Source organism: Pezoporus occidentalis, unplaced genomic scaffold (assembly GCF_034315485.1).
Source record: "Pezoporus occidentalis ecotype Australia unplaced genomic scaffold, CSIRO_AGI_Poc_V1 ctg40, whole genome shotgun sequence".
In the NCBI taxonomy this organism is placed as follows: domain Eukaryota; kingdom Metazoa; phylum Chordata; class Aves; order Psittaciformes; family Psittacidae; genus Pezoporus; species Pezoporus occidentalis.
In genome coordinates this window covers 2,815,159-2,828,285 of record NW_026915725.1, presented here as the reverse complement: position 1 = coordinate 2,828,285, position 13,127 = coordinate 2,815,159, and the positions used below count along the sequence as shown (strand labels likewise).

The following is a 13,127-nucleotide window of genomic DNA, read 5'->3' as shown; positions in this document are numbered from 1 at the left end:
TAAAAAAGATGTTCTGCTGCAGGTGCATATAAATGTCCGTGGAAGTTAAGATGAGAAATACTACTACTTTCAGAACATCCAGTTATGATGATTGGCCGCGTCATGGAGCACAGACATGCCTATAAGCACACGGTCTTGGATTTATAGCTGCAAGAAAGAAAAATGTATTGAGTGCAGAGTTCAGTTCCTCATGTGCTGCTGAACAGTTTCAGATCAATTCTCTCTTCAAAACACATACAAATTCTTTATATTCTGCACAGTCACTGGCTGTAAGCCCACCCGATCCGGTGTGTAATTACCAGTGTGGGTTTTCCTGAAGGACCACTGATTATTAGGGCACCCATCCGCATAAGCGGCTCTCCCAACACAAAAATACACCTTCGCTCTTAAACACACAAACCAGGTAAGATGGCATAAGATTTATTAATACTCTCTTTTACTAAGGCACGTGACGTATAGAAATACTGAGGTACAAAGATGCAGTTTCCTGCACATGAGATTTAAAACCCCATTTTGACAAAGTTGAGCTACATCTCTTCTGCTCAGAACATTCAGCTTTTAGCCATTTTTTTCTTTTGTACCAGTTCAACAAGCAGCTTGTATCTTGCTATGCACTCCTCCTAAAAGGAAAAACAAAACTGTTAATCGACGTTTGGTATTTTACCAGTCCTTTAACGCTACACATGCTAGAAGAGTTAGGTTCTGGGGCTCCTGAGGTTTGTTTTGGGGTTTTGTTTGGTTTAAAGTTGTGCACTGAATTTGAGAAGGAGAATCTACATCTAGCAAAGAGTGGATTAGAAAAAATGAACTTGCAGTTTATCACAGAATCACAGAATGTTTTGGGATGGAGGGGACTTAAAGCTCATCTAGTTCCAAATCCCCTGCCACGGGCAGTGACACCTTCCACTAGACCAGGTTGCTCAAAGCTCCATCCAGCCTGGCCTTGAACACTGCTAGGGATGGGGCAACCACAGCTTCTCTGGGCAACCTCTGCCAGTGCCTTATCACCCCCATGTTCTTACTTCTTAAATATTTTTATTATACATCTAAATTTACGTTTCTTAATGGATATTTTATCTCTTTAAAGAGCACACAAACCCAAGAAAATAGTTGCCTTGTACTTCTTGACAATGACTGTAAAGGCAATTATGAAACACTTGGATTTTAATACCTATTTCAGAACAGTCCTTCTGGTATAAGTGATCCTGCAGGTTGGTGAGGACAAGCCCTAATGGGCACTAACATAGCAGCTACTGACACCAGATACTACTGAACAGCTTCAGAGCCAGGGAAACACTCCCACCACGTTTCCTGCTCTCACACTGTGTTGGGCACAAATACAGTGGGGATTTTCTGCAGCTGCAATGCCTGAGGCAAGCACACTACGCTATCACAACTGCTATGACATCTAGCACAGACCAACTATATCAGTGACAATGCTATTTGAAAAAGATTATACTTACAAAAAGGACATTAGATTATTGAGCATTTAACACTTGCAGACGGATTACTTATTTTTGTTTGTTCATTGAGTTGGGTTGAGAAACGTAGTGTAAAAGTGTAAGCAAAGCGGCTCACCAACGTTTGGTTACTAAGTTTGAATCAAAATTTGTTTTAAAATCTAATTTGTCCTGCAACTGAAGACCTGAAAGGCAGAGGAGAGCGAGGTACTTTAAATGGAACAGGAGGTATTTCAACATCTTCTGTAATAGATCAAGCAAACTGAATTAAGTGAAAATGTATTTTAAATAAAAGCAACAAACATGCCAGTAATGCTTCTTAGGTTGATTGTGTCTGGACCGCTAGGCTAAGTAAAGACCTCACCTTTCTGCACAGACCATATGTTCTTAAGGTAATCACAAATTGGTAGAAAACACGTTTCCCCTCTATTTATGCTACAATTCAAACACAGCCAAGTGTACCTTGTTTCTTCCAGGAACACACTTTGCTATTTTATCCCAGCGGTCCGATGTTCCCTTTGGATACTGCTGCAAGGCCATTTCAAGGAGTTTCTGTTGATTTTGAGTCCACAGTTCTTCTGGGGCACGGCTTTTCTCTCTTTTTCTACTCTCATCATCACTCTCTTCCGCTTGCTCGGTGTTACCAAAATCCTTCTGGCGCCTTCCCCTGCCCTTCTCTTCCGGGACCTCTTTTGTTGCTGGCACAGTCATTTCAGGTGCTTTGACAACTTTTCGTTTGCGGTGTCTAGTTTCACCTGCAGTGGTCTCCTTTTGATCTGTCTGGACATCCATCTGCTCTGGAATATGACTGTAGTTCCCCTCCTCCTCCTCCTCTCTTTCTCGCTGGGTGATTATGTGGTCTGGCAAAGTCATGTTGACTTTGACATTCCTGGAGTTCTGGGCCAGCGTTTTAAGCTCGGAGAGCCTAATGATACCTGTTACAAGTATTGTTACACTTGTAGGTAAATAAATCACAAACAAGCAGGGAAGTGCTCAAACAGTAAATACTGGGAATAGTGCAGAGAGGAGAAAAAGATCTTCTGGATTAAGAGCTTAAGGAAAATGCTTATTGACAAATCAAGATACTTGTTATGAAGCAATGAACTTTGCCAGTTCTGAACTTCTCTGGTGTATGTGAAGTACTAATAAATTACCACACTGATACAAAGAAAGATAACAGCCTGAACAAATGAACAAACCCCAAAATAAACTGAGTAAGAAAGCCCAGGAGGATGCAGTTAAAGGGAAACATTCCCTCAGAATAACCATCAGCTCTTTGCTTCGCTCAAAGTAAAGCGAGGAGGCAAAAGTCCCCAAGGAAAGCATACCCTGGAAGGTACAAAAACACTACATTTGCACAGTTCTAATCCAAACACAGCGTTTCTTATAAGCATCACTGAGGATCTAGCAGCACACACCTGGTGTATATGCAACAGAATCCTTCAGCTGTTTGGCTTTCATGGTAACCTGCATGAAGACAACAAAAAAAGGGACTATTAAAAATTACATTATGTGGGCTATTGAAGAAGTCATTAGCATTTCACTGCAAAACACCAACATTGCACATACGTTAAAGATGGTGACACTGAGGTTGTTCTGCTGGCCTGGTTCAGACATGGATCCCACATTGCCAAAAGTAACTTTCTACACTTACGTCCTTTCTAAAAAGGATTCCTTGCTTATTAAAATGATGCAAGCTACACATTTCTATTACTACCACCATTATACATCACAGTCGATTGTTAAACCCTCATTTTCTAACCTAAAAATACCACAAGGAGACAGGGGAAAAGGAAACAAATGAGTTCTATCTATTAGTTTCTCAATACTGAACAAAAGAACAAAATAACCCACACAGGTCTGGGTTATGAAGCACACTAATGGACACAAATTTGGTCCCAAAATAACATGTAACAGTTTAACTGGCAAAACCAGCAAAGACACCTCCCAAGTCCTGATATTTCAGTGAGAAAAGTTTATTACTGAGAACCCAAAGGATGAAGAGCTGATGCTTCAACCCCTCCATGTACACCAAAATCTGTGTCCTGGGAGAAAAGTAACACCGGATTTAGCATTTTCATTTTAACTTAAGTAGCAAAACAGGTTTTCTCCCCACCCAGAATGGGGAGCTTCCCCGTTCCAGGTTTCTAGACCTCAGTGCAGATAACAAAGAAATCAGGCTGCATTTCAAATTAAAATCCTTTTAATCACTTAGCATCTGCATTACATCAAATGATCTAGAGTCCAAAATTCAAGTACCACATAACAGCATGTTAAAATTAGAACTCAAAGAAGGATGCTTTTTAATTCCTGAAAATCTTTTACGAAGAGCTGATTTTGATTTCAGTTTTTTCAATATGAGGTCTTTGTGAAAAAGCTAGAAATTGAAATCAAGTGGTCTGAGTCACCCATATCAAGTAAAACTTACAGGCAGCACTCAGTCAGAAACGATACTACCTGGGACAGGTAACCTGTGTTTCCTGCTAGGTGAACCTGGGACTTCAGATGTTAACATCCATTTAGTTTAAGGCAGCCTGCTGCCCAGAGGAAAATCAAAAAAATACAACATCTACAAAGTCAGAAACTCCTCCATGTGGAATCATATTTACCCACCATACGGATCAGTCAGGCCTTCATAGCCACAGCGCAGGCCTCTCCTGGTTTAGCTAACTACACTAACAACGACCCTCTATGTAGAGCAGGGGGTTGTACAGCTATTTGCTGGAAGGAGAAAATACAGAGATTCAGGGGTTTTGTCCTATGACAAGATTCATGAGTGAGTACTTCAATAGTTAAAATACTATGGTACCATTTGCTTCAAGTCTGTCTGGTTCCTCCTACCCACCTTTCTGCCCGTGAAATTGCAGTACTTTGCTCTCAAAACAGGCAAGTGCTGGATCTCCTTAACGAAATGATGGCAAGACTTAACGCGGCAAAGTGGCCTATTTTCCTTACAAATTAAGCCTCATTTTCTGGGATGATTAAGTTTAAATACAAACTCTCTGTGAACAAAAGAAATCCAACTCTAATTAACCAAAACCTTTATCCAGGGGTAAACATCTGGCATAGAAACCGCCAGTTTCTACTGCTGCAGTATGATAAACTTTCAGTTGTTAAAATCTCAGAATACTAATATGAACAGATCCTTTTACGTGTCACCAACAGTCTGTGATCTGCATGATCCTGATTTTGAAACAGGATGGATCCTCTTTGAAACAGGTGATCTGTTAATAGTAACTGCCTTCCTTGAAGAGTTTATAGTCTAAAATAATCCAAATTAAAAAGTTTGTGTTCCATTTTCATTTTTAGCAGTGTCTCTGTAGGGCCACTGCTTTACAAGGCTTGGTGGAAGGGAATTCATTCTTGACTGCCGAGCAGAATGGACCCTTCGTGGTGCCCTGCTATGCATCTCTTAAATAGAAATTCAGTTTTATAAACTGGATTGTAATAGAACATTTTGAAAAGAGAAGATCTTTTCGTGCAAACACGTAGCTGATCCTCTAATGCTTACTGCCATGATGCAGTGGACTCATTGTGAATATGAGAAGGCATTATCTATGTTCATGTATTCCAGAACACAGTTTCTAAACCATTGTGCTATTTTTAAGAAGTTCTTTCCAAGATCTACAGCCTACTCGTAAGTCCAAGAAGTCAGGAAAAAGACAGAGGAAAAGATTCCCTGAACAAAACAGAGCAGAATAAATTGCAAACAAAGGCAAAGACAGGCAAACTGACTGGGCTGCTACCTCACTGGCAATGTTCGGTTTTCTCCGTGTTGAACTGCTGACGTTTTTGAAGGTTGGCAATTACCATTTTATCTTTCAAACTGAGACTGGACACCCAACATAAGGGTTGCATTGGAAGGAGTGTGAATTAATATGCTGGATTCAAGTTTCCTTTACAAGACAGATGTTCCCAAATTAGGTTAGAGTAGGTAGCCCATGATAGATACATATTTTGCTGCATATTACATCTAACTGAATTAGAATCTAAACCAGCCCTCTGCATTAGAACAGTGAAGGATTTTTGTTTATTCCTAGATCCTAATGGCACTTCCATTTCACCATACATGCAAAAACTTCAGAAGCAACAGTCTTGCCACACGTTATCTTATTTTGGATAGCTTCAGCCATTAATAACTTGGTGAACCCAGATGTAGCATTTGTAGGAAGTTACTCCATTTGTCATATCTAATATTTCCAAGACTGTCTCTTTTGAAGGCATTAGGATGTCTGTCTGTATTTTGATGGACTTTCAATTTGAACATTCACCTGGTAAGCTGGAAATAAAAAACGTATGGTTTAGATATTGAAAACCTTCAATTTCAAACACTGAAAGCACCTTCAGTTGACATTAGCTTTGACAACTCATCAAGCTTCTTACAGCTTCACTATCATCATTCACAGGTTACATGAGAATGATTATTTGTCTATTATTGTCTCTCCCTTTTTCTTTTGTCAGATTTCCTCTCCATACAGATGATTTTGCAAGTCCTTTTCCACATGCTCTGTATGGTTCATGTTTACTCCAGCTCTTTGCAATTCAAGTACAGGTATCGCTTATCAGATTTGTTTGTCCATCAGCTTCAGCTGTCATTGCTGTTAAAGATGCTGACACAGGGCAAGAATCATAACATGCCAGTATTAAACTACAAAGGATTATTAGGAATCCAACCTATGGAACATAGGAAATTGTATTTCAATTTGATCTGTTTGAGATTAATCATTTCTCTTGCCACTCAGATTTGCAGACTCCTGTTGCTGGTTCCTCCATACTTTCTGACGTCCTTAATATCAGTTTAAGTTTCCTCTCCAGTGGTGAGCAGTGTTAGCTACCAGCTAGTTTTAACAGTGACTTTAAAAAAATAAATCACTAAGTTATACAACAGAAGCTACTCCACTGCTTTCTCTATTCAATTTCTTACCGTATCTTGCTTGTATTACAACTTTTTCTTAGGTAACAGATAATGTACTCGGCAATACCTTTATTCAAAGTATGACGCAGTTGTAGAATTACTCGTCTGGTTATTACTACTGATTGTTCTTGCATAAAGCTTTAAAAACCACAGTTTTCATGTATATTAAATAATGAGTATTATCATGCTGAGAAAACTCAGATGGAAAAAGGAAGCTTATAGAAGGTGGAAGTGAGGACAGGCGGCCTGGGAAGAATACAGGGACATTGTCCGGGAAGCTAAGGATCAGTTCAGGAAAGCTAAGGTCCAGTTAGAATTGAGTCTGACCAGGGATATCAAACATAACAGGAAAGGCTTCTATAGGTATGTAGCAAACAAAACACAGACTAGGGATAATGTGGGCTCTCTCCAGAAGCTATTGGGAAAACTGGCTACCCTGGATTTGGAGACGGCGGAAGTTCAGATATAGTTAGATATAAAGAAGTTCTTTACTGTAAGGGTGGTGAGGCACTGGAATGGGTTGCCCAAGGAAGCTGTGAATGCTCCATCCCTGGCGGTGTTCAAAGTCAGGCTGGACAGAGCCTTGGGTGGCATGGTTTAGTAGGAGGTGTCCCTGCCCATGGCAGGGGGGTTGGAACTAGATGATCTTAAAGTCCTTTCCAACCCTAACCAGTCTATGATTCTACAACTGTGAAAAACTGTGCTAAAAGCCTGCTGTTGTTGACAACAGCTTTCACCAGAGCATTAGCCAGCCCTTAAGAAATCCTGGGTCTGGGGACACCTTAAATAATAAGGATCAAGGCTGTGAAATTGATTTAAAACAGAAGAACAGAAGAGGGCAGATTTCATATTCCTGCAAGTATCTGTAGTGCTGAACAGACACACTGCATTATTCTAAATGAATCAACTTTAAATGTTGCTGTCTCTATGCTCAAATAACCCTGTAGTCCATCAGGGAAAACAGAAGTCACAAATAAGTCAGACAATGCACAGGGGAAGAGATTTTCTTAGACATATAAAAATGACCAAAAAAAAAAAAAAAAGAAAAAGGTTGGATGCAAGCAGTCAAATTGCTGAAGTAGAAATCAAACCATCTTACTATGGACCTACAGAAAGAAGCTGCAGGAACAGTTTGCTTCTGATGACTCCCTTCTGAATTCAGTTTCAATAGCTCTTCAGCCACAAAAAGATCTTACTGAAAGCGAGTGGGATTAGAGGGATGATTTATGTGATGAAAGCCAGACAGAGCTGGTTTCCTCCTGGACTGCTGACAATCAGTCCAGATTACTAGACTAGTTGCTACTCAACAAGACACCTAGCAGTAAAAACATTCCTCTTCATGATCATCCAGATATTAAGTCTCATTACCCTGCACACCTGCCAACTCTTTCAGATGGGACAATCAATGCTTCAGAGGTGCACAGGATTAAAAGAAGTATTATCCAGAGTCATGTTAAAAGACCCATCAGCACAAGCAAAAGGAAATTTTGCTATCACATGCATGAGAAGCTCCTTTTCATCCTGCAGGGAAGACAGGCATAAAAAAAAGCACAGAACTGTGACAGACCTAGAGGGAAAACCCTGTAAAGAGAGGTACAGTGATCTTCCTGATGCCAGAGAAACAGCCCTTTTGCAGAAGATGAAGAGCAATTCATCATTTGCGCAGCATCAGCCACCAGCCTTCAGCTGACCCCTCCAACACCCTGACCAGCCCAGCTTCACAGGGCACACACCAACAACACCCTTGGCAATCTTCTGTGGGCAACAATCTACCTTCCTTCTCTGGATAGGATACTACTTTGGTTAGGGTTGCACCAGATCACTACAGAAGGAAGGATGTCACATTTGGGAAGCCAAGTGACATGGGTTGTTTGTCTTCTACAAACCCCACATTATTTTCTCAGAACCCAAGAGGTTTGTACTTCTGCAATTCCTTCTTGCAAGGAAGGATGACATGTTATTGTGCTACTGAAAACTGGAGGCCCTGATAGAATGGTTTGCTATTCTTAGCATCTTCCTGAGCAGTTCTCTAAATATTTACGAAAGCTGCCACAGTTTCTCAGCATCTCAGCATCAACTATCAGATATTTGCCAGTCCCAGCAGCAGTGTTCTGTTCACCCTCTTGTTATCTTCCTGCATGCTCTCTGTCCAGTTATGTTGTGCAAAAATACCAAGATCTGTGGGATTATGGAAAAAATGACATGGAGACAGCCTGTGAGTAGTTGAGGCTACTATGAACAGTAAGGAATTTCTTGAATCTCTGAGGCTAACTTGAGTTATAATCCCATCTTTCTCATAAGTTGAAAGCCAAGCACAGCAGGATTTTCATGCCTTCCTAGCTGTGTCAAAGCAGTAGGTTTTTGCAAACCAAACCTTCCAGAACAGCAGGGAATAAACTGCCAGATTTGAAGTTCTCCACTTCAAACCAAAACACTACCTGCAGCACTGAGTTGTTCTTCCAGTATAGATCTAAATAGCTTTTCATAGCAACCACCGTCGTAACAAGAACTGCTTAACCTAAGTCAGACAACAATAATGACCCTTTATTTTCATGTGACAAACTCAAAATTTGCTGCTTTATAAATTGCCCTCCCTTCCAGACACTAAAAGGGCTGCTAAAATTGTCTTCCAGTACTAACAGATCGGTGAAACTTCACATACTGAAGCATCAAGCCAAGTAATTCTCCATTTTCACAAGTATCCGAATTTGCTTAGACCTCAGTTTACTAGACCTCTTGAAATGAGATGTTTCAAATCAGAAGATACAGCTTTGTTTTGGCACTGCTTATAAGAGTTTGCTTAGTAGATTGTTACCACCTTTCCCCAAAGTATGTAGCACAACTAGTCTTTATCCATTGTTTAAATTACATGTTGAATTTAGTGCTAACACAGCAAACGAGTATTTTAAGGACAATATGCTTTTATTCTCAAAAGAGCTAAGAAACATTAGGAATTTAACTGAATTTGCTTAGACCAACTAATAGCAGACTGCAACAGTACAGTTTTCTTAGGGTTATGGATTTTGAAACTCTGTGTGACTCTGAACTGTGCCACAGCAGATGGAGAAGGGAAGCTACATCCTCAGAAATCTCCCAAAACCCTTGAGCTTAATTATGAGGCAGTTTAAGGGGTGACCTTCAAAAAAGGCAAACTTGATCTAAATCTTCACATGAGGAACACTGGCAGGTCTCCAGTTTAAGAGCCCAAATACCCAAACAGCTAATTTAAAGCAGCAGCAGAATTGCTCCTTCTTTCAGGACACAGAAAGAAGAACTCGGTAGCTGGAACTGTCAGGATGTTGGGAGACTTCATAACGTGCTTTCTTTTCGTCTGTTGAAACCCATGTTTGAGAATCTTTAGCTCACTTCTGTGGGTCCTCACATAAGAGGACAGCTTGTCTTAAATGCAACAACTTCTTGGACATCTGATTTCATGACCATTAATGCAAAATGCATTGCCCTTCCTGAGAGTCAGATGATTTGAATTCTGCAGTGAAATTCAAACCCAGCTCATGAGGATGCATATGGGACATCTACGTTAATTGCAGCGACTCTGAAAAGCTTCAGCATCAATTTGGTGCCTGCTACCTTCTGTAAAAAACCTTCTCCTTTTTTAAGTGAGAAGAATGCTCTTCTCACTTAAAATGAATCCATTTCGCATTTGGGTCTGCAAAACCCATAGGGGCAACTGCAGGACTGCACCGAAGAAAACTTTGTACAATGAGGGAACTGTATACAGCAACCACCTTTTCCCTCCTCTCCAAGTATCAACAGAGACATTTTAGTGTGTGGGATTAGACAGGTGTTTTGAAGATCTCTCTCTCAGAATGAGGGATCTACATGACCTGCACGAGATCTAAATCCCATCTTAGATACTCATAACCTCTTTTGGACCTCGATCCAGAGGTAGGTCCTTATACTTCAATAAGCAACTGGAAGAACTATTGATTACATAAATATATGCAAGTTGCTATGGGTGAATATTTCAGAATATCCATGACTGGATTGTACAGTAATCAAGTTAACACAGACATAGTATGCAAAATGAAATGTAGAACAGTCTCAGGAAAACACTTAATCTCCAGAAGCAAAAAGCTCCTAAATTCATGAACTTTTACATGTGGATCATTTCTCATATAGCTGTATTCTTACTGGAAAGGTAATGAACTTGCATTTGTCAAAAATAGGCATATGAAGTACAGTGAGAGTGAACTCATGCAGTGAGACCTAAAGGCTGAAACTGTTGCTTGGGCACGCAAGAGACACCACAAAATAAGCACCCAGACAAACCTTCTGCTTTCAGGTTTCATGACGATTCAGAAAGTCTGCTCAAATATAGCCACCTGTCTATTGTTTTGCTGTCTTACCTTAGTGTTTTTCTATATAGGCAGCAAAACCCAATCAGTCTGTTTTTGCAACACAAATGCATGAGATTAGTGACTGGAAGGGCAAACAGAATCAGTTTAAATCCTGTAAGACAAGTGAATGATATGACTTCACAAGTATGAAACCTGAGATCTCTTTGCCTTTAATTTAAAGAACCTGTACCTAATAATCACATTAAAGTCTGTTTGGCATGCCAGACAGCTTTTACTTCCTCTGTTATTTTTACTATTTGAACGTCCTTTGTAGTTCCTGAAATTCATTTATGCCTTTCAGCAAATATTTTCTTAACTTTTTATCTATAAAGATAGGTACTGTGCAGTACAATACACTTCTTGAATTTCACATCTAAGTGCTTCTTCTCAATTTCTGAATTCAGCAAAAGCTGACAATCATCATTATAAATCTTCATAAGGCTTAGCATTTGTCAAATCAAACAATGTAATTTTTGCAGAATAGTAGACTTGAAACTCCACTCCATTCACTATTTTTGTTATAGGGTGTGCACACTGCTTAGGAAATTCAAACATAACTTTTAAATTTTGTTTTAAAAGGTCAATTATTTCCTTAAGTACTGGAAGAGAGGAATGAGAACTAACCCTGGAGCAACAAATTCAGCACGGAAAATGGGTCAAAGAACAGATGTTTAGAGGATGACAGAGAGCAGTTGTACAGGTAACCAGGTCAGCAGACAGGAATCCTGATTAGAGTTAACTGAACTCCATTTCCCTTTCATAATCAAAATACTTGAAAATCTAATTTATAACACCAGCCGACTGCAATAAAAATTACTTTAAAAGCTGTAGAAGCTTTCAGTTGTGAAAGCAGTAAGATTCCATTAGAGTAAGCCGGTTGAAAATCATCTTTATGGGAAGAGATTGCTAAATTCCCCATATGCACATATTAAAATGACAATTAGCAATTTAAATAATTAAACATACTGATAAAATGAGCACAACTTAACCTCATCTATTTTGGGTTGATTATTCATTGGCTGTTAAAAGATGTCTTCCTAGAGAGAGACAAGATAAACATATCCTGTATTTAACATGACAAAAATTAAAAGTAATAAGCCTTCTCACAGTACGCCTGCACCATAGTTGCAAGCTTAACCTAGCTCCAAGCTGAAAAGTACCGGAGTATGTTGCAAAGATATTTATGCTGGTATCACATGAGGCAGCATAAACAGAAACAGTAGAGCTGAATGAGCTCAGGGGCACTACAGCATGGACATAGCAGTTTATTGTTGGATTTTGGCTGGCAGTTTCCCAGTGGCCTGCAGCACACTGTATAGACGTATCTATCTGGACTGGGAATCTGGCAGACATACCCATATAATGGGCCTTATAGTAACCTTTATTCCTGCAGTATTTTGGGAAATAACAATTAACAAACTTCAATGTATACAAAATCCCAATTTGAGTAGTAGTAGAAACAAAATCTGAAAGAACACTTTGTTAGGAATGACTGAATTTCAGAACAGTTAAGCTAAGGTATACTAACCAACAGTCACTAATAGTGACTGTCTGGCTTTAATTTTACATCTTTTTGAATGAGTTCACACATGCTTCCAATTGTAGGGAAGGTCTTGTTTCCTTCCCCTTTCCTCCTAGATAGCTTGCATTTGTTAGTCTAATCACAGACCATATGAGGAGAAGGACCTAACCTCAGGCAGAATCACTACATTGACATTTCTTGCAGATGTTTGCGTAACCTGTTCTAAAGGCCTGCAAATATGGAGACTCCACAGCAGCTTATTCCACTGATACATCGTCTCCATTGTAATTCTGTGCCCCTCCATGTCTAACTCTGGAGCCTGTGATAAAATCTGAGGTAATTACTTCTTACCCTATAAAATAATTACAGTGCACAAGCCCCTTTCTCTTTACGGTTTTCTTTCCATGTAGATGAGTATTTACATCCTTACTACACAGTTTCTTTCAGTTCAACAACATGAATTCCTTCACAGTCTTTCCCTGTAGGTAGCACTTTAGAGACCTATTATTTTCTTTTATTCTCACCTGGACTCTCTGTATTGAACCACTGTTTTAAGTGCAATACTGAAAGCTAGAGGCAAACTAAGGATTTAGATACAGGTTTACCATCCTCCTATTTGTATATTCTCAGTAAGATGCTTGCCTTTTTCACAACTAGCTATTTGTTGACCTGTATCTAGCTCGTTATCACTGCTAATCCCCACATTCCTCCTGCTTTTTAACAGTTACCTCTAACCAGTTGTATGGCATCTTTTATTTGTGAACCTCATTACCATCTTGCTGGGTGTCCTTGCATGTACTTACTGTCTGTTTAACTACATCCTATTTTTTGCATCTTATTTTTCCAATTTGTCCTGACATTTCTGAATTCAA

At 39.6% G+C, this 13,127-nt stretch overlaps 1 protein-coding gene across 1 annotated transcript in view; it reads right to left on the bottom strand.

The window, feature by feature from the left end:
* Nucleotides 1-404: 404 nt before the first annotated feature.
* Nucleotides 405-13,127, bottom strand: part of DNAJC1 (DnaJ heat shock protein family (Hsp40) member C1) — a 109,707-nt gene continuing 96,984 nt past the window's right edge. The window contains exons 10-12 of the mRNA XM_062633659.1: nt 2,879-2,927; nt 1,923-2,395; nt 405-620 (exon numbers count right to left, since the gene is read on the bottom strand). Of these exons, the coding sequence (XP_062489643.1) occupies nt 552-620; nt 1,923-2,395; nt 2,879-2,927 (591 nt within the window). The 3' untranslated portion in view covers nt 405-551. The remainder of the gene's footprint in view (nt 621-1,922; nt 2,396-2,878; nt 2,928-13,127) is intronic.